Below are 25587 nucleotides of genomic sequence, written 5' to 3'. Positions count from 1 at the left end.
TTGGGTGGTTTGCTGAAATTGAAGAGTATTTGTGGCAAGGGCATTGATTAAATCCTCAATAGAAGGTTTAACACTTGGTGGTGTAGCAGCCTGCGGTGGTTGTGATGGTCTAGGTACATAATTATTTTGAGACCTCTGTTGTGTAGTGAAACCAGGTGGTCTTGCTGCTGTTGGTTGTTGAGCTATTTGTTGATGATTCCCATATCGAAGGTTTGGATGATCACGCCAGCCAGGATTATAAGTTTGTGAAAATGGTTCATAATACATCTGACGTAATTGACCAGGAAAATTTCCTACAGCATTAACACCCTCAGTTTCTCCCTCTACTAGAGTGGGGCACGTATCAGTAGGGTGCCCCACTACTTGACAGATTCCACATGGCCGCACCTGTTGGCCCAAAGCTAGTTGTTGTACCACTGAAGTCAGTTGAGCTATCTGTTGACCAAGTTGATTATCAACAGTAGTTTGCACCTCGTTAACCCTTCTTGAAGATGACATATGCTCCTGGCGAATACCAAACTGTTGGGAATTAGCTGCCATATTAGAAATCAAGCTCCTGGCTGCTGCAGGAGTCTTGTCCACTAGTGCCCCTCCACTGGCTGCATCAATCATACTTCTGTCCAACGGCAGTAATCCCTCATAGAAATATTGAATCAATAGTTGCTCACTGATCTGATGGTGAGGACAACTAGCACACAACCGCTTAAAGCGCTCCCAGTAATCATAGAGTGATTCTCCCACAGCCTGCCTGATGCCACAAATTTCTTTCCTTATACTCCCCACTTTAGACGCTGGAAAATACCGCTCCAAAAACAAGGTCTTCATAGTGTTCCAGGTCTCCACAGTACCAGGGGGGAGATAATACAACCACTCCTTTGCTGAATCCTTTAGAGAGAAAGGAAAAGCTCGGAGTTTTATTTGTTCTTCTGTCACTGAGGCTGGCTTCATACTGGAGCATACAATATGGAACTCCTTGAGATGATTATTCGGACCCTCACCAGGCAGCCCATGGAACGATGGCAATAGATGAATGAGGCCCGACTTAAGCTCAAAATTCACATCAAGAGGTGCATATTGAATGCATAGCGGTTGTTGATCAATATCTGGTGCAGCCAACTCTTTCAACGTCCTATTTTGTGCCATATCTCTGTAAGATGTAATAGAATCGTTTGAATCTGAGTCGTGAGATGGTAAGGGCACTTTCACAGGATCCACTTGATGAGCAAAACGTTGAAAGAGTGGATTATCAGTAATAGTCCGCGAAGTCCGAGAAGAAGATGAAGTAGCAAGATACTGTTTGATTGCCTCCAACCTGTTCTGAGTGTCTTCGCCAGACATATAACTCTGAGATGCCAAGAGAAATCAAGTTAGTAAGCGTAAACCAATATGAATAATAAAAAGAATTAAATAGTTCCCCGGCAACGGCGCCAAAAATTTGATGCGTGTCGTATTGCGTACCAAATTTAACAAATATTTTATTTACTCTAAAACCAATTATTTAGTATAACGGCAAATAGAGGTCGAACCCAAGGGAACTATATTCAGTTTATTATTCACAAAAGCTTAACAAAGTTAAATTGGAAAGGGGGTTTTTGGAAAGTAAAAGTAAAAGCAAGAATTAAGAAAACAATTGATAGCAAGAAGACATTAACAACGATTTTAAAGATGGTTAAGAATTATTCTCCACCTCAGACAATCATGCATGAATATCAATAATTAATATTATTCCGATTCCCAATTAAACTATTAACCCTGTAGATAACGCTTAAGCAGTCAATTATCCCAATCTCCCTATCACAATCAATTACGGCTAAGCGCTCAATAATCAATTCTTTTTACCAAACAACAAACCTATTAAGCATACGATTCATTCAATTTTGGAAAAGCGTTAACAACAGTGGAGATAGGTTAATCTAGGCAATAAATCAATGAAGTATTTAATTCATTTAACCTAGGTTCTATTCTTCATCACAATCAACAATGCTTTTGACCACATCATCAATTGCAATTTATCACAAACACTTAGAATCCTAAGCTATTAGGTGAATAGAAATTCTAAGATGACAGTAAAATAATGCAAGCCCTAATTAGTTGTACACCCTAACAAGGAATCACAATATTTCATACAATAGGCATAGAAGAATAGAAGCAATTTAACATTATGGAAATCAAGAACAATATTCACATCTCAAATCAAACATTCATGTCTGGGTTTTGAATAACCCTTAACCTAAAAGAAACTTAGCCAACAATCATGATGAAAAACATAACCAGAATCAAAGAATAGAAGAGTTTAGAGAAGAAGAAAACTATTGAAAAAGTTGAATGCGATCGTCCTTCTTCTCCTGCGCTCTCTCTGTGTTTCTCTCTCTAAAATCGTGTATCTAAAATTTTTTTTCTACGAATATGACCTAATCCCCTTTTATTTCCCGTCCAAAAATTAAGAACAATCGAATTTAATTCTGAATTCAAACGCGTGCCGCGTCAGCCATATTTCCTTGCCGCGGCACGAGGCTTCAGATATGCGATATAAGCTTTTCGTGCCGCGGTATGCAACTTTCCTTGCCGCGGCACGAGACTCTCTGTTTCTCTTGTAGCGGCAGGGACTTTTCCCTGTAGCGGCAAGGACCTCTCTGACTTGCCTCGTAGCGGCAAGGACTTTTCCCTGTAGCGGCAAGCTCTCAGATTTCTGTACTTTTGTTCTTTTCTCGATTTTTCTTCTCTTTAACACTTTACTCCAATGGTTAGAATCCTACAAAATCATCATTCAACCAAAAATCATCAAAAATATACAATTATCCTTAAAAATAATGATTTAGATTAAATGAAACAAATTAACAAAACGATTCTAACTATCCCCAAACACACTACTTATGAACACAAAATCTGATAAGTAGAAAGGTAAATTATATACAAAAATATACTTATCAAAGATCCCCTTGCTTCAATGTTGAACTCCCTTCAACAATATCTCAAATCCGAAAACCTTCAGATCTATAGCATCAAGACCCAGCTGAACTCCTTCAGCAATCACGACTTGATTCCAGAGCTTGCACAGAAACCTTCAACCATCTTCAATGGAGTTTCTTGCCAACACCTGCAAAAATCAATGGAAGAAAAAGAAAGAAAACAGAGCAAAAACACCCAATAGAATCTTTCGAAGAAAGAGAGTTGGTTATAACTAATTAACCAACCCAATATATATCCTTGGCTGCAATTAGGTATAATCCCAAACAAACTAACAGCTGTAACTCACTAACAGACTTGCTTTACACACATGCTAACATGGACTGTAACTAATACTTGGCTCTTTCAGCATTTACTTTTTGGACTTTGACTTTTCATTCCACATTAATTAGTTATGAATATTTCAAAGTCTTTTCAAGTAAAACAAAAGTATTATCATTGTCGATTGAGACATAACAATATGACTTGATCATATCATCAATTATATGAATTTTCTATGCTTATATTTTGGCTTGGAAAATTCTTGTGTCTGAATGCTAATTTGGACGAGTATTAAATGGTGTAGAAGTAATAATGAATCTGACCTCCACATACATTTTAAATGTCTAAAGGACTTTCCAACGTTAGTTCCATGGTGCACTATTGTTGCATATATATATATATATTTATATATATATATAACATTCACTCTTCCGATTTCACTATTTACTAATTGTTATGAAAAATATATACCCAGGAATTAAAATTTTCGAAAATGAATATGGTTCATGTGGTGAACTAGGTTCGTGATTGGTTTGCTGAGTCAACTAAGTGAGTTGCTCAGGCAAATCATGTGTTTCTTGAAATAATATCTATTTTGTGATTGTCTTTGATTTTACATAATCAATTTGATAGCTGTGAAGTTTCTTGATTAGTTCTTGAAAATGTGAATTTAATGTTCTTAAGTGAAATAATTACGTTTTAATCAATATTTTTATGAAATTAATGTAATATATTTTATTATTAAAAATATTTGATTTGATTTGAATTTATGTTTATTTTGCATAAATAATAATGCATTGTGGCAAATATAAAGAAAGAAATTAAAAAGAAATAAAGATGCAAGCTTTGAAAGAGAAATTGGTATTTTTGAAAATTAAAAGCCCACAAAAAAATGACATTTTTAGGGAAGAAACCCAAAAAATAGAAGTGCCATTTGTACAATGGATCCTCCATATTCATATTTAAGGCCAGTTTGGCATGAATTTCAAAACTTAGAGTTGTTTTAATATTTAATGTTTTTAAAATTTCTTTTTTAACTTTTTTTTTTAAAAAAAAAAGCTCTTAAATGATTTAGTGGCGTATTTCTAAAATTACAGTAAATGATATTTTCTATCTAAATGTGGATTTTACACAATTCATTACAATATTATTTTTAATTATTATATTCATACCAATTAATATATTTTAATTTATATATACAAATCTTAACAAATTTTTCATTTTATTTACTAAAATTGTCTTTATTATTTCTTATACAAATATTACCTAATTAATTGAGAAGCGTGATATTATGGTATGTATTTAAAACTTACCATTTTAAAATATTTTCTCTTTTTGGTTTATTTCAAAAAATTTATGAACGTCTGCCATAAAACACCTGTTATATACATTTCCCCAACCATTGAACATTTTCCCAAATTCAAATTCAAAACCCCAAACCTCTTCTTCTCTCCATTCCCAACCGAAAACTCATACACTCAAACCCATTTCTATTCTTCATCTTCCAAACTGATGGTCTCAACGAGGAGCGCTGGTGATACTCTTTCCATAGACTCACCGGAGAAGGAAGAAGAGATGGAGGTTGAGTCTGAACCCGAGGAGACTCGCCATTGATACTATTTAACGTGACTGTTTGTTTATTTTTATAAACTCAATAGTATATTTTATTTTAAATTTAATATATTGGTTATTATTAGTAGCAATTTTGTTTATTTTTATGTTTATGCTCATGATGTCATTTTTTATTTTGTGGATTGTTTTGTATGTTAATTTTTTTTTCCTTTTTATGAATATAAAATTATGTTTATATTTATTTTTATGAATATTTCTTGCTATGAATATACAACTTGTTGACGCCGTTTTTCGTCAAACAGTGAAAGAAGAGCACATAAACAGTAAATGATAATGGCCAAATAAAAGAAAACAAATTAAACCCACGATTTTTACGTGGTTCAGCAGTTAAATCTGCCTAGTCCACGAGTCTCTGTTATTAATCTTAAGATTATCTCTGAAAATTCTTTAGCATGAATTCTTCAGAGTTTTCTCTTAAGGATCAGAATTTCGGTCCCTTACAATGGTGCATGGCCTCTCTATTTATAGAGAAGGCTGCAGAATATTATCCCACATATTTTGGGTAGTTACTCTTTTGTGAATAAAATAAATGGCTTTAAATGCCCATAATCAGATATAAAAGGAAACGTCCCCTGAAGATCAGGGGGCGTATAACTGACTAAATAATATCCCACAATTCTAGGGGATTTACAATAATGAATGAGGATTATATCTCGTATTTACAACACTTATAGATATTCAAGGTGGTTATCATGTATCTCTAAGGCTTTAGCTTCCCAGGTCTCACATCATCGTGCGAGCTAATGACATCTCCAGAGATCACATGGCTTTCGAGATCGTACATGTGTCAAGCTCGGAGCCCATGATCTGAAATCATCCCTGCGGATAGGTGCCTCAAGGGAGCTGCCTTTCGAGATCGTGAACGTTTCGAGGTCACCATATTCGAGGTCATACATCGTACTTTACAAGCTCGATATACAATCCTGGAGCATACTCTAAACCTTACGAGACCATCTGTTGCGAATCCAGCTTTTGAGGTCATATTTACCGTGGCTCGAAATCTGGGTATAACACAACTAAGTTTATGTTTATTTTTTAGAAAACATTGTTTATTTTGTTAATGTTGAATGAATATATTGTACTTTAAACAAATTTGTTTATTTTTTAATTGTTATTTTTTGTTTTAAACTGGTAGATATAGTAAATGTACATAGTTGTCATATTTGTGTATTATGTAAATGTATCATAAGCTTGATGAAAACCCCTATCAAATACGTGTGCCTGAACAACATCCATAGATTCGAATCTATTATTATTGCATCTCACGTATGGGCACCTAATTATTCTTTCATCAGAATCTTTATGTTTCGACGCCATCCTCAAAAAAGCTTGCAGACCATTCAATTATTCTTGATAACCACGATTTCTCAATGTTGTCCAAATCTTGTCAATCGCCATCTAAAGTGTTATAAGAGTGTGTGAGTTTTAGTAATGTGAATAGGAATGGATAACACAAAAATTTTGTTATCATTTTTGAAATCTTATGCAATATTATAATATCTTATCCTATTTTATGATGTTTTATTAGATAATGTTATTTATAAACAAATTAATATTTCTTCCTAAACTAATTTATTATTTATTATTAATTTTTTAAACTTTCATTAAATATTATTATCAATTTTTATATTCAACTAACTATTTAATATTAGATAATGTTATTTAATAAACAAATTAAATTGAATTATTTAATTAGATAATGTTATATCAAACTTTTATTATTTAATTAATTACATTAATAAAAAATAATTAAATAATTAAAAAAGAAATTATTATTTATTTAATTCTTTATTCATAATTTTTTAATTTGTAATAATAATAATAATTTTAAAAATTAATTATTATTTAACTTTTAGACTAATTTATTTTTTAAAATAATTAGATAAATTTTATTAATCTTTTTCATTCGATATTTTATCAATAATATTTTAAACTTATCATTTCTGTGTCGATATCCCTATAATTGATGGTGGTGGTCAACAACCATCAATCATAAGCATACCGAGACAGAGAAAATAAATTGACTTCTAATTAACTACTAATTAATTTTTTTTAATAATTTTCAATTAATTATAATAATACTAATTAACTAAATTATATAATATTCATTACAATTCTCATTATGTTGACATAACATATAACAAAAAATAATTAAAACTACTTTACTTAATTAAATTTCACAAAAAATTTGACAACATAACAGTTGTAATGACCCACTAATCTAGACTCTTGGACCATTATCAAACTATACATACAAATTCTTACTAAAAACATACATTTGCGAAAATACCATAATTTATTATAAACTTGTAGAAACAAAGGTTACTTTCACAAAATAAGTAGGATATGGGTACCCATTGTCTTTAAAACAAAAATAACTTAAAGTAAAAAGAGTTACATAGAAGATGCGGAAAATACATTTAAAACCATAAAAAACATAAACAAGACTACATCCTCGAATTGAATAACGCTCGGCCCCCTTGACTCCATTCACTATCGATACACATCCTCTAAGCGTCATGAATCTTACCGCCTCTAAAGCTTATTTTCCTGCACATAAAACAGAAAGGAATGAGCCTAATGCCCAGCAAGGAACATCTAACACATAGTCATACACATAAATTTCATAATGAACGTAAAGACATATCATAACACATAATACACTTATTATAATGGCCATTATTACTTGGGGTCCCATAGACTAAACAAGCTTATGCCCATGAGATTAGTGGGGTCCTACCAGCTAAATAGGCTTATGCCCACAATCTTTTTGGGGTCTTGTTAGTCAAATAGGGCATAAGCCCAAGCCTACAACAAACACATGCATAACATATTCATAACATACTCATAACATATCATAACATAACACATAAGATAATATAAACATAAACATAAACATATAGATTCTAGCCTATTTTCCTTACCAAAGTTACCGGGATATAATGGACTGAGTTGGGACTTTTGGAACACTCCTAAAACCATAATGAACAAGAGTGAGTTGAAAGAAGGAAAGAGATGAAAAGGAAATGGGAAGACTAAACCATTTGAGAAACATGCTTACCGAAACTTATGTGCTCAAGAACTTAGATTCCCTAACCAAAATGAAGATTATGGTTAGAGATTGAGTAGAAGACTATGAGAAAGAAAATAACATAATACAGAAATGAACTAGAGTTTTGGTTACCTCAAAGACTTGTAAGATCAATCTAACCACAACCGAAATACTAACGAATCTCACTTCCCAAAGTGTTTGATAAGCTTATGATTTCCCAACCAGGTGTTTACACTCTCACACTCACTTAACACTAGCAGCTTCTGAACTTAGAGCAAAAGGTGAATAATGGCTGGGTACTAGGTCCTATTTATAGAGTTTGGAGATGAAAAGATCTTGATTTTACTTGAATAAAAATAATGGCTTTTTAGGTGAAAATCATTTGAATAATCGTTCAGCAGAGGCTGAAGACTCATTCAAAAGATGCTGGATTGTTGAAGGAGTTTGAATGGCTGAAAGGAAATGAATTCAAAAGAGTTTGAATTTATGCTGAAGGAGGCGATATATCGCCCCCCTGTAGGCGATATATTGCCCGGGCCAGTATGCCCGAGGCGACCGTGCATCGTTTCGTGTTTTCCGTATCTACGTGCTGCGATATATCGCCCCCTATAGCTGCGATATATCGGCACACGCTGAATATTTAAACACGAAATTACACATTTTTAGCTAAGTTTGAATGGAGTAAACAGCCTTGACTAAGCCCTCAACGTACTCAAAGCTGCTGTTTGACCCTATAACATTCAGACTTTACTCCTTATTAGATTTAATCTTCAAAAATACTTAATCCTTAATCACCATTCATAACATGTGCTTAAAATCCAATTGGTTGATGTCTAAACCTTATAATATAATAAATATAATCCTTAATATCAGTCACTTTAATCAAACCTTAGGTTATACTTAATATTCTTAAACTATAGATTAAACTTAGAAAATCTATAAGTACTACTATGAGTGTCCAAATAATTCCCGGTCTGAACCAAAAATCCACAGTAACAATGATAATACTATACATACTATCATACTACTATCTATCTTAGCTAAGTAAAGTTCTTGGACTCTACAATTCTCCCCTACTAAAAAGAATTTCGTCCTCGAAATTTACTTATCAAATAACTCCGGATACCAGCCTTGCATGTCCTCCTCTAACTCCCACGTTGCCTCGCGTTCAGAACTATTGCTCCATAGGACTTTGACTAAAGGAAGGCTCTTAGACCGTAACTACTTCATCCCTCTATCTAGGATGCTAACCAGTCGTTCCTCGTAACTTAAGTCTTTCTGGAGCGCTATTGTATCGTACTTGAGGACGTGAGATGGGTCTGACACATATTTGCGTAGCATCGAGATGTGGAAGACGTTGTGACTAACGGCTAGTGCTGGCGGTAAGGCTAGTCTATACGCAATTGTTCCCACTTTGTCCAATATCTAAAAGGACCTATGAATCGGGGACTAAGCTTGCCTTTCTTTCCGAACCGCTTGACACTTTTTATAGGAGATATCTTGATCTCCAACTTGGAATTCCACATCGCGTCGCTTGGTATCCGCATATCTTTTCTGACGGCTTTGAGCAGCCAGCATACGCTGTCTAATAAGCGTTACTACTTCTTGAGCTTGTCTAACAGCTTCGGGCGCTAGAAGCTGCCTTTCTCCTACCTCGTCCTAGTGCAACGGTGATCGGTACCTTCGTCCATATAGCAACTTATAAGGTGCCATTCCGATCGTTGACTGGTAGCTGTTGTTGTACGAGAACTCGATCAATGGTAAGTACTTGCTCCACGATCCTCCGAAATCAAGTACACATGCGCGTAGCATATCCTCTAAAATATGAATCGTACACTCGGACTGCCCATCCGTCTGAGGATGGAAAGCTGTACTAAGGCTTAACTTAGTACCCATATCTCGCTGTAAGTTTCTCCAAAATCTTGACGTAAATACCGATCCTCTATCTGACACTATCGTCTTGGGGATTCCATGCAGTCGTACAATCTCTTGGATGTAGATGTCTGCATATTGGTCTGCCGTAAATGAAGTCTTAACAGGCAGAAAATGAGCCGACTTGGTTAGTCTATCTATTACTATCCAAGCGGAATCATGCTGCTTATTCGTCTTTGGCAGACCCGTCACGAAGTCCATGGCTATATCGTCCCACTTCCATTCTGATACGCTAAGCAGTTACAATGATCCTGCAGGTCGTTGATGCTCCGCCTTCACTTGCTGGCATACAAGACACTTAGATACATACTCTGCTATGTCCTTCTTCATCCCTGGCCACCAATAGACTGCCTTGATGTCATGAGTCATCTTGGTAGACCCTGGATGAACTGAGTACGGAGTATTGTGCGCTTCTTCTAGGATCGTCTTCTTAATACCTTGATCGTCTGGCACGCATACCCGATCCTTATATCTCAATAAACCTTGACTGGATATTGAGAAATCTGTAGTCTTGCCTTCTCTGACTGCATCCATGTGTGATGCTAGTGTGTCGTCATGTCCTTGACCAATTCGTATATCCTCTAACAAATTTGATTGGATAGACAGGTTAGCCAGCTTGTCTACAATCACTTCTATTCTGGCACTGATAAGCTCCTGCTGTAGCGGCTTTTCTATTCCGGATAAGACTGCTAAGTTCCCATAGCTTTTCCTACTAAGCGCATCGGCAACTACGTTCGCCTTCCCTGGGTGGTATAGGATTTCGCAGTCGTAATCCTCTACTAACTCTAACCACATGCGCTTGCCTCATGTTAAGCTCCTTCTGCGTAAAGAAGTATTTTAAACTCTTGTGGTCCGTATAAATCTCGCACCGTTCTCCGTAAAGATAATGGCGCCAGATTTTCAACGCAAAGACCACCGCTGCCAACTCCATATCGTGAGTTGGATAGCGTTGTTCATACTCTTTCAACTGACGTGAGGCGTAGGCTATCACCTTGTCGTTTTGCATCAACACGCATCCCAATCCTAGCTTTGATGCATCGCATAAGACAACGAACTTATCGTCGGGTGTCGGTATACTAAGTACTGGTGTTGAGCAAAGCTTATCTTTAAGCAACTGGAAACTTTCTTCCCACTTATCGTTCCAGTTAAACTTTTGTTGCTTCCGGGTCAGGTTGGTGAGTGGAGTGGCTATCTTAGAAAAACCCTCTACAAACTTCCTATAATAACCTGCTAGCCCTAAGAAGCTTCTTACCTCTGACGCGTTCTTTGGTCTAGGCCAATCCTTCACGGCCTCTACCTTCGATGGATCTACTGCAACTCCGTCTTTTGATATGATGTGCCCGAGGAACGCCACTTGCGAAAGCCAAAATTCGCATTTCTTGAACTTGGCGTAAAGTTTATGCTCATTCAATCGCGTCAAAATCAACCTTAAGTGTTCCTCGTGCTCTACTTCATCCTTGGAGTAAATTAAAATGTCGTCGATGAACACAAGGACGAATTTATCCAAGTAGTCCTTGAAGACCCTATTCATTAAATCCATAAACGCGGCTGGTGCGTTAGTAAGACCAAAAGACATAACCAAGAACTCGTAATGTCCATAACGAGTCCTAAAGGCTGTCTTAGGAATATCTTCTCCCTTTACCTTGAGCTGATGATACCTGGACCGTAAATCGATTTTTGATAATACCGTCGCGCCTCGGAGTTGATCGAATAAATCATCAATCCGAGGTAGCGGGTACTTGTTCTTAATCGTTACTTTGTTCAGCTCACGGTAGTCTATGCACATTTGCATACTTCCGTCCTTCTTCTTCACGAATAGTACCGGAGCTCCCCATGGTGAATGGCTTGGCCTAATGAAACCCAAGTCTAGGAGTTCTTGTAGCTGCGTCTTTAACTCCTTGAGTTCCGTAGGTGCCATCCGATATGGTGCCTTAGAGATAGGCTCGGTGCCTGGTACTAATTCTATCGTGAAGTCTATCTCTCGAGTTGGCGGCAATCCTGGCAAGTCATCGGGGAAAACTTCTGGAAATTCTTGTATAACCCGAACATCTCCAACTTTAAGTGATGTCTCCTTCTCCACATTCGCGATGTTGTCTAAGAACGCTTGGCATCCTTTCTCCATCATTCTTTGAGCTTTGAGAGATGACACTAACGGGGTGCGTAATCCTGAAGCTTGTCCCATGAAGCATCGTCTCTGGCCGTCAGGAGTCTCGAACATCACCTTCTTGCGTTTGCAGTCGATCGTTGCGCCATGCCGTGCTAGCCGATCCATGCCTAGTATTATGTCGAAGTCCTTGATCACTAGCTTTATCAGGTCTCCTTCTAGTTCTATGTCCTCAATCTTGATCGGTACGCCTTGTACTATTCGTGATGATAGAACTACTTTTCCCGAAGGCATCTCGGTTACAAACCTAGTTCTAAATCTTTCACTAGGTTTGTCTAGTTTTTCTATCATTCCTAACGAGATATACGAGTATACTGCTCCCAAATCAAGTGATACTAGAACATATACTATCGAGGATAGGATCTGACCTGTAAATGCTTGTTACTAGCATGGGTTCCTCCTTGGGTCAAGACAAAGACTTTGGTTTGGAACCATCGTTTAATCCCTCTTCTCCTCACTAACATTCATCTGAATCCTTTCTACTTTTATTGCCGTTTCTAGAACATTGGCATAGGTAGTGGTTCCCAGGTCTGCTAGCTTAACCCCTAATTCCATCTTTGGTCTAAGTCCTCTGACGAACTTGGTCAACCTCGTAAATTTGGTTGGGATCAACTCTGGTGCAAACTTGACTAATCTGTTGAACTGACGAGCATATTCTTCTATCATTAGCGATGACTGCCGAGGTGTAATACTTCTTGTGGAACAGCTCCTTAAATCTTGTCCATATCATGGTTGTGACATCGTTAGTCTGCTGAACTAAGTCCCACCATATTCTGGCATCCTTCCTGAGTAATGACGAGACGCAGGATATGCGGTCCGTATTACTGAGGTTCATGTGCGTAAGAATTGGCTTCACATTCCTTAGCCACTCTTCTGCCTCAAAGGGGTCTATAGTCCCTTCGAAGTTTGGAGCGTGCTGCTTGCGGAACCTTTCATACACTGACTCCATATAGGGTACTGGATGTGGCGCGTAGTTCGTCACTGGCCATCCCCCATATGGACCAACTTGTTGGGGTGCTAGGGCCATATATTGTAGCTGCGGCTGCGGTTGCGGCGGAGGCTGAGGCTGAGTCTGCGCCTGTTGACGTTGTTGCTGCAAGAGTTCCTTGACTTGCTGTCGCCGTCTAGCGATTTCCGCGGTGTTGTCAGCTGACGGTGTCGGCGCGTTGCGGCTAGTAGTAGCACGCACTCCTCTTCTGCGAACTGGAGGGCATCATTGGTCGTTGGAACAACGTTGGAGGCGTTTCCGTTGGTGCGTGCAGATCTTCAGAGCGACATCTTCACCAAAAGTTCTAACAGTTGAGAACTTGTTAGAACTTACCCTAATAGGCTCTAAGGCAAAAACTTATTCTAAAACAAACATATCTCGGACCTATTTATTATGACTTCTTATGAAAAATTATATAGGTCTTTATTTATTATCAGAGTGGGTTTCTATACTTAGAAAAACAAGTCATCTTTATTTTCTAAGTGTGTTTCTAATCTTCCTATATGACTTAATCCTCAGGCTCGAAACTTATCTTTGTTCCAAAGTTAACCATATTGAGGGAGGGCTGGGATCAGTAAATCGTTCCCACTACTAAGGCCCCCTAACTCTCAATAAGGAAACTTGGTTCATTGATTTGTATCCACCCTCACCAAACTTAGCCATTATTCATTTTATTTATTACTTATTATGATTGCGAAAATAAAATTAAACTCATACATGATGATAAAATAACATGAAATTAATTTGGAAAAAAAATAATTTTCACTTATTACAATCATAAAATAAAGAAATAAACAAAACAAACAATGAAAAACTAGCTATTCTAAAAATCGGGATCTTCTACATCCGATCCTTCATCTAGCATATCATCATCTATCTCCTTATAATCATCATTGTCTTGAGCCTCAAAATTTCCTCGGGGAAGATTCAAGAAGATCCTATGTTGTTGCTCATTAGTGAATTGAAACTCTAAATTATAGGTGAACTTAAGTATGAGAGAATAATATCTTAGGGCTGCTTGTAAGTCATCATCATTATTTATATTCTCCCATATTTCTTCTAAAGTTAAAATTGCTGAAGGAAAATCTTTTAAAAGCCTAATTACTAGGACATATTGTTCTGCAGCTCTCATCATGATTTGCTTAGACTCTTGAAGGTGACCTATCTCTTTGTGGAACGAGATCAATCTCCGAGTGATCCTTTCTAGTGCTCCTACGGTGTTTCTTGGCTCCCTTATTCTTTTTAAAGCCTTAATGGCTCGGATATCCTCATTGCCTAAAGCTCCGTTCATTCTTAACTGAAACATAAACACTAAAGGTGTTAGCTATACACATAGGCAAAGTAACTTGTAACTTAAACACTTACTTGGCGGTCAGATTCGGAGCTTTGAGCGTGTGTATCGAGGAGAACTTCATGCAAAAGAACCGTTTCTCTGATACCAACTGTAATGACCCACTAATCTAGACTCTTGGACCATTATCGAACTATACATACAAATTCTTACTAAAAACATACATTTGCGAAAATACCATAATTTATTATAAACTTGTAGAAACAAAGGTTACTTTCACAAAATAAGTAGGATATGGGTACCCATTGTCTTTAAAAAAAAAATAACTTAAAGTAAAAAGAGTTACATAGAAGATGCGGAAAATACATTTAAAACCATAAAAAACATAAACAAGACTACATCCTCGAATTGAATAACGCTCGGCCCCCTTGACTCCATTCACCATCGATACACATCCTCTAAGCGTCACGAATCTTACCGCCTCTAAAGCTTATTTTCCTGCACATAAAACAGAAAGGAATGAGCCTAATGCCCAGCAAGGAAAATCTAACACATAGTCATACACATAAATTTCATAATGAACGTAAAGACATATCATAACACATAATACACTTATTATAATGGCCATTATTACTTGGGGTCCCATAGACTAAACAAGCTTATGCCCATGAGATTAGTAGGGTCCTACCAGCTAAATAGGCTTATGCCCACAATCTTTTTGGGGTCTTGTTAGTCAAATAGGGCATAAGCCCAAGCCTACAAAAAACACATGCATAACATATTCATAACATACTCATAACATATCATAACATAACACATAAGATAACATAAACATAAACATATAGATTCTAGCCTATTTTCCTTACCAAAGTTACCGGGATATAATGGACTGAGTTGGGACTTTTGGAACACTCCTAAAACCATAATGAACAAGAGTGAGTTGAAAGAAGGAAAGAGATGAAAAGGAAATGGGAAGACTAAACCATTTGAGAAACATGCTTACCGAAACTTATGTGCTCAAGAACTTAGATACCCTAACCAAAATGAAGATTATGGTTAGAGATTGAGTAGAAGACTATGAGAAAGAAAATAACATAATACAGAAATGAACTAGAGTTTTGGTTACCTCAAAGACTTGTAAGATCAATCTAACCACAACCAAAATACTAACGAATCTCACTTCCCAAAGTGTTTGATAAGCTTATGATGTTTAAGCTTATGATTTCCCAACCAGGTGTTTACACTCTCACACTCACTTAACACTAGCAGCTTCTGAACTTAGAGCAAAAGGTGAATAATGGCTGGGTACTAGGTCCTATTTATAGAGTTTGGAGATGAAAAGATCTTGATTTTACTTGAATAAAAATAATGGCTTTTTAGGTGAAAATCATTTGAATAATCGTTCAGCAGAGGCTGAAGACTCATTCAAAAGATGCTGGACTGTTGAAGGAGTTTGAATGGCTGAAAGGAAATGAATTCAAAAGAGTTTGAATTTATGCTGAAGGAGGCGATATATCGCCCCCCTGTAGGCGATATATCGCCTGGGCCAGTATGCCCGAGGCGACCATGCATCGTTTCGTGTTTTCCGTATCTACGTGCTGCGATATATCGCCCCCTATAGCTGCGATATATCGGCACACGCTGAATATTTAAACACGAAATTACACATTTTTAGCTAAGTTTGAATGGAGTAAACAGCCTTGACTAAGCCCTCAACGTACTCAAAGCTGCTGTCTGACCCTATAACATTCAGACTTTACTCCTTATTAGATTTAATCTTCAAAAATACTTAATCCTTAATCACCATTCATAACATGTGCTTAAAATCCAATTGGTTGATGTCTAAACCTTATAATATAATAAATATAATCCTTAATATCAGTCACTTTAATCAAACCTTAGGTTATACTTAATATTCTTAAACTATAGATTAAACTTAGAAAATCTATAAGTACTACTATGAGTGTCCAAATAATTCCCGGTCTGAACCAAAAATCCACAGTAACAATGATAATACTATACATATTATCATACTACTATCTATCTTAGCTAAGTAAAGTTCTTGGACTCTACAACAGTTTAATACGACCATTTCAAAATCTTTAAAATCCTGCACTCAGAAAATCCCATAACATTTATTAGAAGATATGTAGTTTTTTTTTTTTAGTTTTGACAGCATAACAACTTAAATTTGGCATATCCCAAAATTTAAAACAACACCCAAGTAATGCCCTCTTATGATTCCAAAATTTTGTGTTTCATTTGTGCTCTTTGCATCTTTAGTTTTATTCATTTAGTTTTTGAATTCGGAATTATATTTTGTCACCCACACCACAAACAATTCATACTATTATTAAAAAAAATTAATTCTACCATAACCCAATTACTGAAATACTAACTCATCCAAAACTGAAAAATACACACATCAAAACAGATATTACACAAATCAAATATATATAATATCAACACACATATATATTTTTGGGTTTTATGCCCTTATAAAACCATGTCAGACATGTAGCACGATTTCATATTATCAATAAAAGTAGTAGAAATCATTTAGTTTGACAACTGTGTTGCTTGCTTGTTTTATTACATGATTATTGAAATAATACAAACATTTATAAAATCCCGAACATATGGATATATACAATTATAGTGACTAGGTCACAGTGGATTATAGTTGTAATTATATGTTCAAAAGAACGAGTCCTAAGATTAGATCAGTGCATTGGATTTTCACTGATTAGGCAATCTACGATATGATCTACTTACACATTCAAGGTGTGATGTCTTGTCCAAGGCTTCGACCAAGTAGATAAGATCGAATGTATTTAGTTACATCGGACTAGGATCGATATTGATTATTGATTGATAAATAAGTATCGTTGTTATCAAATCTAATTAATGTCACAACGTTGACCATATATTAAGTCGATCTTAATTCTGAGTGATAATATTCTGCTAATTATATTATTTAAATCTTTTGACTTGTTCGTTACCAGCTTACCCTACGGTCTAGCCCATACTTACATCTTGGAGATTTATTAGTGTAATTGAGTGGGAGTATTATTCATAGATACGAAATCTATAACTTCTGTATGAGAAGTGAAAAGATGATTTCCTTAATTGCTTTGTTCAAAAGGTTAAATGATTGAGATCTCATTTCTGTGATTAAGTCCACGGAAATATCATTTATAAGGAACTTAGTGGGAGTTAAGGATAAAATACTGATGAGGGGTAAAACGGTAATTTGCACCCAGCTCGTTAGTAAGTCATCGATAGAGGATTGACTGATTGTAATGGTTATAACAATGGATAACGTATTTATGGTTTTGAAAATACGTTCTATGAATTCAAGAGTTCAATTCCGAGTCTATAGTGGAGTCACGAGGAATTAATAAGGTAGTGAAATTATTCGTAAATAAATTCACGGTAACTTGTTGGAGCTTGATTTCATGGATCCATGGTCCCGGCATCACCTTTGAGTAAATCATCTAGAATGTCTCAATTAATTGATTTAATTATCAATTAGGATTTTTTTAAGTTGACTAGGTCAATTTTGGAAAATTTACAGAGATATGAGATTTAGAGAATAAAAGAGAATCTTTGGGTAAATTTATTAATATTGATAAATTGGTATCAATATAAATAAATAATATTAAATCAAGTTTCAAATTATAATTAGTTAATTTGAATAAGGATTTAATTAATTAATTAATTAAAAATAAATAAATAAATAAAAGGTTTTGAATTTAGGCCCTATTGGGATTTAAATTCAAAACAAAGAGATTGGGCCCAAGTCCATTTATGGCAGCCCAATGCTTTTATTTTTGTTTATTATTTTTAATTAATTTAAATTTAAATAAATCCCATTAAGTTGCCTATATAAGGAATATGATATCTAGGGTTTTCAAAGAGGAAGCAAGTCAGTCTCAGTTGATTTGGGTAAGTGAAAACCTAGACACTCTAATCATTTCTTAGCCACAATCTCTTCTTCTTTTCTAGATCTCTATCTCATGTGTTGAGAACCAGCCCACACTAGTTCTAGGTTGATCAAAGGCTTGGTGAGGAAGACTGTGTTGCTGATCTTGTTCAATCTCTTGATAATACTCTGCTGCAGAAAGGAATCAAGGGTTAGAGAGATTGAATGATGGAGTTGTTCCAATTCCGCTGCGTAATGTAAGTTCTTACTTTACTTTGTATTTGTATCAATTTCATAGGAGCATGTTCTAGGAATTTGCATGTTTGTTTGATAATATGTAAATTGCATGAAAATAAATAAAGATCCTGAAATGAGTTTTTCCAACATATATATATATATATTGGGAACGACTACAACGCATCCCTTTTTTGCAACACTGGTGCATCCTTTTCTAATTTCGGCACCTGGATAGATATAATCCCAATTTTTTTATATGACGGTGTATATTGTAGGTATTTAGAATATCCTGCAAATTTTCAAGAAATTCTGAATAGTTTACGAAGCCGAAAACGGAGTTCAAACTGTCAAATTTTACACGCGTACACAAAAAAACAGGTACGCGTGCAACAGACAGTTTATACCCTGTTTTGGTACCATAATTTATTCAGAATTTCTTGAAAATTTGTAGGATGTTCTAGATAGCTATAATGTACACCATCATATAAAATTTTTTGGGATTATAACTATTTAGGTGCCGAAATAGAAAAAGGATGCACCGGTGTTGCAAAAAAATGAGATACGTTGTAGTTGCTCCCTATATATGTTGTAGTCGCTCCCTGTATATATTATAGACATACACAAATATATATAACACATATATATAAAACACATACACAAATACATATAATATAGGACAGATTTAATATACAAATACATATAACATACCTATATCAAGTAGCTCCTACACAACCGGAGGTCTGAAGCTCTGTTGTGTCGTCACTGCCGTGGCCCATGGAGAAGAGTAGCTAGCCATGGAGAACAGAGTCACACATAAATATATATATATATATATATATATAAAACAAAGTTGTTGGAATAGAAGAAAAATCACAAAACAAACCTGTGGAGTGTGAAAAGAGAAGAGACGCGGAGAAGAGAAGAGACGAGGGGTTGTGCTAATTTTTAACCTCTGCATAAGTATTAGCGGCAGGACCCGCCGCTATTATAAGTATTAGCGGTAGTCCGCCGCTAATAAAGTTAATTACCCGTCGCAAATACTATTAGCGGCGGATAGTCCGCCTCTAATCAAAGTGATTATCCGCCACTAATAAAACTTAAAAACTTTTTCCGGGAATTTCATTTGGTATATTGGCGGCGTACGATCGACCGCTAATATTGGTAAGTCTGCCGTTAATATATATTTTAATATATTATTTAAATACTCATACATTATTAGCGGCGGACCCCCTAGTTCGCCGCTAATAGCCTGTACAATATAGGCGGACTGTGTCCGCCGCTAATACTTACGCCGTAAATGGCGGTAATTGTTGTAGTGCTATTTCTTTAACCTCTTTTATAAATGTTGATAGCAAAAAAGGCAGTCAACAGATTGATTTACATGTTAATGATAACACAATCCGCTGAGGTATTTATTTAATTATTAATGTTTGTTAATCTTTGAAGTTTTTAATTTAAATTATTGATCTTGATCTTCTATCATTTTCATCTTATTTTTGTATAATGTTTTAGATGTTATCGGGTGTTTATGTCGTGTGGGTAATATTGAAATTGTTGGAGGTGATTGGGAAAAAAGAGACATCAAAGTTGTAACAAATTAGTAAGTATAAGTTAATCAATAAATCTTCAAATAGATTATGTAGCATCATTAATCGAAAGATTTTCCACCATCTCCAATGGTGTGGAAGCTATTGCGAGTACTAATATATTTATATTTTATTTAATTATTATTATTATTTAAAATGAATAAAAAATAATAAAATTGCATAACCATCTTATTTTTTATCTGCTTATTTGTGGTTAATTAATTTACTATTATTATTATTTTAAATTTAAATAAGATATAATTTTTTATTTATAATAATATGTTGATATCTATTTTTGTAGACTTTTTATAAAATTAAAGATATTTATAAAAAAATATCTTTTTGTATATGAATATGAATATAAATTTAAATAATTATTTTTAAATTAATGATTCTCGATCGATATTATTAAATATATTATTGTTATTATTATTATTATTATTATATGTGAAGTTTTGGTACAATTTGAATTGAATCTTATAATTATGATACAAAAACCTATAATCTCTGTCAATAATTATTCCCTTTTTTCGAAAGAGATACGAGTAAATAAAATAGAAAAAATCTAAATTTATCATTTCATCAAAATATGATGCTACATAGAAAATTTAATATATGTATATGTATTGTAATATCTTTTAGTAGCAATAGTATATATATAATAACTTATCACACTTGTCAACTTCTAAAACTAACATGTATATATAGTGCCACTGATCAATGACATATTCGCACATTTAGGAAGTTACCATAAAAGATAAACAATGATCATGTCCAGAAATCCAATTCATCAAATCTAAATGAATTGGATACAAAATACTAATTCAGATGAGAATGAAAATGTTGATTTCTCTTCACTGATCATTTTTACCTTTTGAAACCTTTCTTTCACGTCAAAAACCTTACTATATTCTCAAACCTTTTTTTTAGTATTATTGAGATCTCAACTAAATTCCTTTGCTCTGAGATTTTTCTTTTTAGTACTGTTTTGCTCCGGAGCCCTGTTGTGGTCTTTGTTTCAATCTACAAATAGTTTCATTTTCGTCATTGGTTATGTCTTTCATCTTTTGGTTGTAGAAATGGTTTATTTTCTTAGGTTTTTGTCTTCTTCTTCTTTGATATTTTGTTCGAATAAAATTGTAGTGATTATGTAAGATAACACATGTTTCTACAATGAAAATGTATTTCTCATTATAAATAGAAATCTTGTACCGGCATAATAAAGTCTAAAATATACATAATTTGAACATAAAGATAATTACAAGTCTAAATTATCTAAAATCTCACACTTATAAAAGTCTACAACAAGTCTAAAATATTCAAAGTCTCGTACATATATAATAAAGTCCATATAAAATAATGTTCATAACAAAGTCTCATGAAATAAAAAGTTGATAACTCCATACAATAAAGTCCAACTCATCAAAACCAACTTCCAAAGGCAATATATTTCTGCAAAATGACTACAATATCACCCCCAAACAAAATCCATTGTTGAACCAAGGATAAAGAAGAGACTCTCCAAAATATTATTTTGGATGATAAACCTGAAAAGTTCATAAGAAAAATTAATATTACACAAACTTGACAACGTCAGTTGCTTAACAGAGGAAGAGGGATCACAATTCATCATGTTGAAACAACAATATGAAAACAAGAATCTATTCCACTGCATAGTTTTATCTACAGCAGCATAATATATATATATATATATATATATATATAAAAAAAAGAGAAATGAGAATGAGAGAGAGACTGTACCAGTGGGGTGCGTGAGAATAATGTGAGCTGAGAGCTGCACGAAACAAAGAAACGAGAGGCTTCGGTTAAATATGTTTAAATTCTTATATTTGTCTAATTAAATTTAATTATAATAATAAACTTAAGCATTCCCAACACTAAATCTTCCCCAAGTATTTTTTTGTCACAATAGATAACAATTGGCTTTATAATCAATGTCGGAATAAATTAAAATGGATACTGATTAAACAATACATATAAACATTATTAAAATTACTTTATTAGTTAGCTCTAGAAATTATTATTATTATTATTATTATTATTATTATTATTATTATTATGTGTAATAAAACGAAATATGCTTATAGATTACATTACACACTACAGCCAATCACAAAGTTCCTGGATTAAATAAAACAAATGGTTAAAGTGTTATATATGTAGTTTATTAGGAAAATGTATACATAATTCATTTTTAATAACTATTTAAGAAATACTTTGAATTTAAAATTCGAATACAAAACAATATCTTATTCTGCCTATTTCTTACAATTACATTGTTTGTATTATTATTATTATTATTATTATTATTAAACTACAACAACCTATAAAGAATTCCACATTATAATTGACCAGGCAAATATATACTATTGTTTTTTAATTATCTAAATTTGAAAAAGAAAATATAAGTGAAGAGTATTACAAAAAGATACCTTATAATAATGGTAATTCTTGATGCAACGAAGAACGCATTACTATCAAAAGTTGATGACGTGGAAGCATTCCAAGAGTAGTCTATAACTTCAGGTTGTGCATATGCTAGCTCTTCATAATCATGTTGACTACCCTTTGCATCTTTATTATCAATGACTTGTATCCTCTCGAGCTCCATTGCTACTTCTTTCATGGTAGGTCTATTCCTTCCGTTCAAGTGTAAGCATTTTTGTGCAAGATTAGCAACAATTAAGATCTCTTCTTTTAGCACATCTTTGACAATTTGACCATCAAGAATATCGAACAGACTACTGCTATTTTCCTCCATTGTCATTATGAAATATGTTGCCAAACTTCTTCCTTCCTCTGATCTTGCAGCAGATATTGCTTTTTGTCCAGTCAAGAGCTCAACAAGAATCACTCCAAAACTATAAACATCACTCTTATCTGTAAATTGACTTGTTTGAAAATATTCTAGATCTAGATAACCAAATGTGCCATAAACTACCGTGGTCAAGTGTGTTTGCTCTAAGGAAATAGTTCTTGATGTACCAAAGTCTGCAACTTTAGCTCTCAATTTTTCATCAAGGAGTATGTTTGTAGACTTGACATCTCGATGATAAATTGGAAAAGAAGCTGCTGAGTGTAAGTATGAGAGAGCTCCCGCAACTTCAGTTGCAATTCGTAATCGCATGCTCCATGTAAAAGGAAACTCTACATTTTTGTCATGAATATACTCAGAAAGCGTTCCGTTTGGGACAAATTCATAAACTAGAAGTGGAACATCTGTCTCCAAACAACAACCCAATAGCTTGACAACATGTCTATGATTGATTTGCGTAAGAATAACAACCTCATTAATGAATTCTGAGAGTTTGGCTTCATCAATTATTTTAGACTTCTTTATGGCAACAATCTTTCCATCTTCCAACATTCCTTTGTACACAGTTCCTTGACCTCCTTGTCCAAGAACTCTGTCTATACTAAAGTTATTTGTTACCTTCTCTAACTCTTTTGCATCGAACAACTTGGTTTGCTCGACATTGTTTTCACTCGAGTGTATTTGCTGTTCCAACAAAAGGCCACCATTTCGTTTGAAAAATATTTTCTTCTGTTTAATTTCTTTTCTTTTCTTTATGAATTTGTATAGTCTCCATGTACCAAAAACAAGTACTAAGACTCCAAGAGCACTCCCAACTCCTGTTTATCAATTTATGAATAAATAAACACAAATATATGTCATTTTTTTAATCAAAGCATTAACAATTAGTTTGTAATATTAAATTGGCGTAAATAAAATAAAACTTTATATTGCTTTTATTTCTCTTCAAAACTTTAATTTTTAAATATAAATTTTATGATAAATAAACAGAATTATCACAATAACTTATTTTTCAAGGTATTATGAAAATTGATCTTTTGTATTTTTTTTTATTTAATGTTCATTCATATCAACAAGTTTACTCTATGAGATGACCCACATACACACATTGCTTTGTAGAGTGACATGAAATTTCTATTGTGTCACTTAAAAAAGGGATGCAAATGTCTCTATTTTATTGTAGTAATGTTCGAGTAAAAAGGTGGCAAAATTCCAATTATTCAAATTTCAAAACTTTTATAGTAACACCGTGCATGCATTAATATTATAAAATATTATTTTATGAAGAATTGATAAGCAGGCATACATACCAAATTATAAATATGCATTGTATATAAAACCATACCTATAAAAATAAATTTGCTCTTGTAAATATGCAGGCAAAACATGTGTTTTAAATATATCAAAATACGTAACTTTAAGGGACCAACTTAGGAGGGCGGGAACATAATAAGGATCATGGGATGTTTTATTTTTATAAATTTCATAACGATCAATCAGGAATGCATATTTACAATATTCGTTATCACGATTTGTTGCAAGAGTCGTACTAGAATTATTATCCATGGAGATTTTGAAGCTGGCACCACTGTCTATAGAGAAAGAAGTACTACGACAACATTTAACGCCATCGTCGCAATTACTAAAATCAACATTATTACTACTATTGAATGATGATGAGCAGGTGGAACTGCTGCTGGTGCACCCATCCTGGACGAGCCTGTTACCGCTCCTTGTTTCGTACTTGGCAAAAGCACCACAACTTACTGCAACAAAGTCATTCTCAGAAGAATAGTAGAAGGGGCTTCCTGTTAAGTTTGCTGATTTTTTGCTTGTCTTATTTGCACAGTTGAAGAAACTGATGGGGCTTCTCACCTGAACCCATTCGGATGGTCTACTGTCGTAATTATCAAGTATAGAAATGTTAAGTACCTGTAGTTGTAGTTGAGTGTGTTCGAGGAAAGGCGTAGTAGAGTTGTGACAGGAGATTTCGAACCATTTGTCAATATAACAATTGGACGATCCAATTCCGAATGGGAATGGAATAGTTATGTTTCCGCACTTTTCTGGACAGCCAGGTTTGACAAATATAGCTAGCACTGTTGACGATGTTGTCATTAATAACCATCCAGTTATGATAACAAACAAATAGTTCAGCATAGTAGTCACTACCATTCTCTTCTTTATTATAATGATCACTTTGCCGTAGTCTCGTATAATCGTATCTAACAAATAAACAAAACACAGTAAGTAAACAAATCTATAAAAACAGTAAGAGAATATGTTGTGATACGTACCAGAAGGGAGTGATCTTTGTGATATTATTTCCACCAGAGAGAGATGAGAAAAGTTGTGTGACATTAGTGATCAGAATATATATATATATATAAAGAAGAGTTGAGGAAACATCCACAACTGAAAAGTCTTTGGCTGAACCAAACATTTCCCCTACAAATCATGGCCTACCCTATTAATTTGAACATAAATTTATAAGACAAGTCAATAAATACTATGATATTCAAACATAAGTAGTACTCGAACTGTGGCCTACCCTATTAATTTGAACATATTAAATATAAAAAGAGCAGGAAAGAAGAAAATTAGGCGTTGGATTTATTTGACTTGATAAGTCTTTCATTTTTTTTATTATTTAAAAAAATAATTTTAAGTCTAAAGTGTAAAACACTTTAATAATTTTACATAATAAAAATGTAAA

General features: G+C 34.2%; 1 protein-coding gene and 1 long non-coding RNA gene across 2 annotated transcripts; both read right to left on the bottom strand.

Moving 5' to 3' along the window:
• Nucleotides 1-21353: 21353 nt before the first annotated feature.
• LOC133783557 (uncharacterized) lies at nt 21354-22004 on the bottom strand. Its single transcript, XR_009870911.1, has 2 exons — nt 21797-22004; nt 21354-21582 (listed from the first exon to the last, which is right to left on the bottom strand). It is a non-coding gene; the product is annotated as an uncharacterized LOC133783557 (long non-coding RNA).
• A 366-nt stretch (nt 22005-22370) lies between these two features.
• On the bottom strand, nt 22371-25259 carry LOC133786222 (wall-associated receptor kinase-like 1). Its single transcript, XM_062225422.1, has 3 exons — nt 24362-25259; nt 22489-23689; nt 22371-22380 (listed from the first exon to the last, which is right to left on the bottom strand). The coding sequence occupies exons 1-3, from the start codon at nt 25230-25232 to the stop codon at nt 22371-22373; spliced, it is 2082 nt and encodes a 693-aa protein (XP_062081406.1). The 5' UTR covers nt 25233-25259.
• Between the last annotated feature and the right edge of the window lie 328 nt (nt 25260-25587).

Source organism: Humulus lupulus, chromosome 6 (assembly GCF_963169125.1).
Source record: "Humulus lupulus chromosome 6, drHumLupu1.1, whole genome shotgun sequence".
Lineage (NCBI taxonomy): Eukaryota > Viridiplantae > Streptophyta > Magnoliopsida > Rosales > Cannabaceae > Humulus > Humulus lupulus.
The sequence above is the reverse complement of the archived record's forward strand: the minus strand, read 5'-3'. Positions and strand labels throughout refer to the sequence as shown.

Bases quoted from the DNA above. Each gene is read 5' to 3' on its own strand.
- LOC133786222 (XM_062225422.1), bottom strand. From the start codon at position 25,232: ATGTCACACAACTTTTCTCATCTCTCTCTGGTGGAAATAATATCACAA. The intron at 23,690-24,361 runs GTTATGAAATTT...ATTGATAAACAG, and splicing joins ATATGCATTCCTGATTGATC to GAGTTGGGAGTGCTCTTGGA.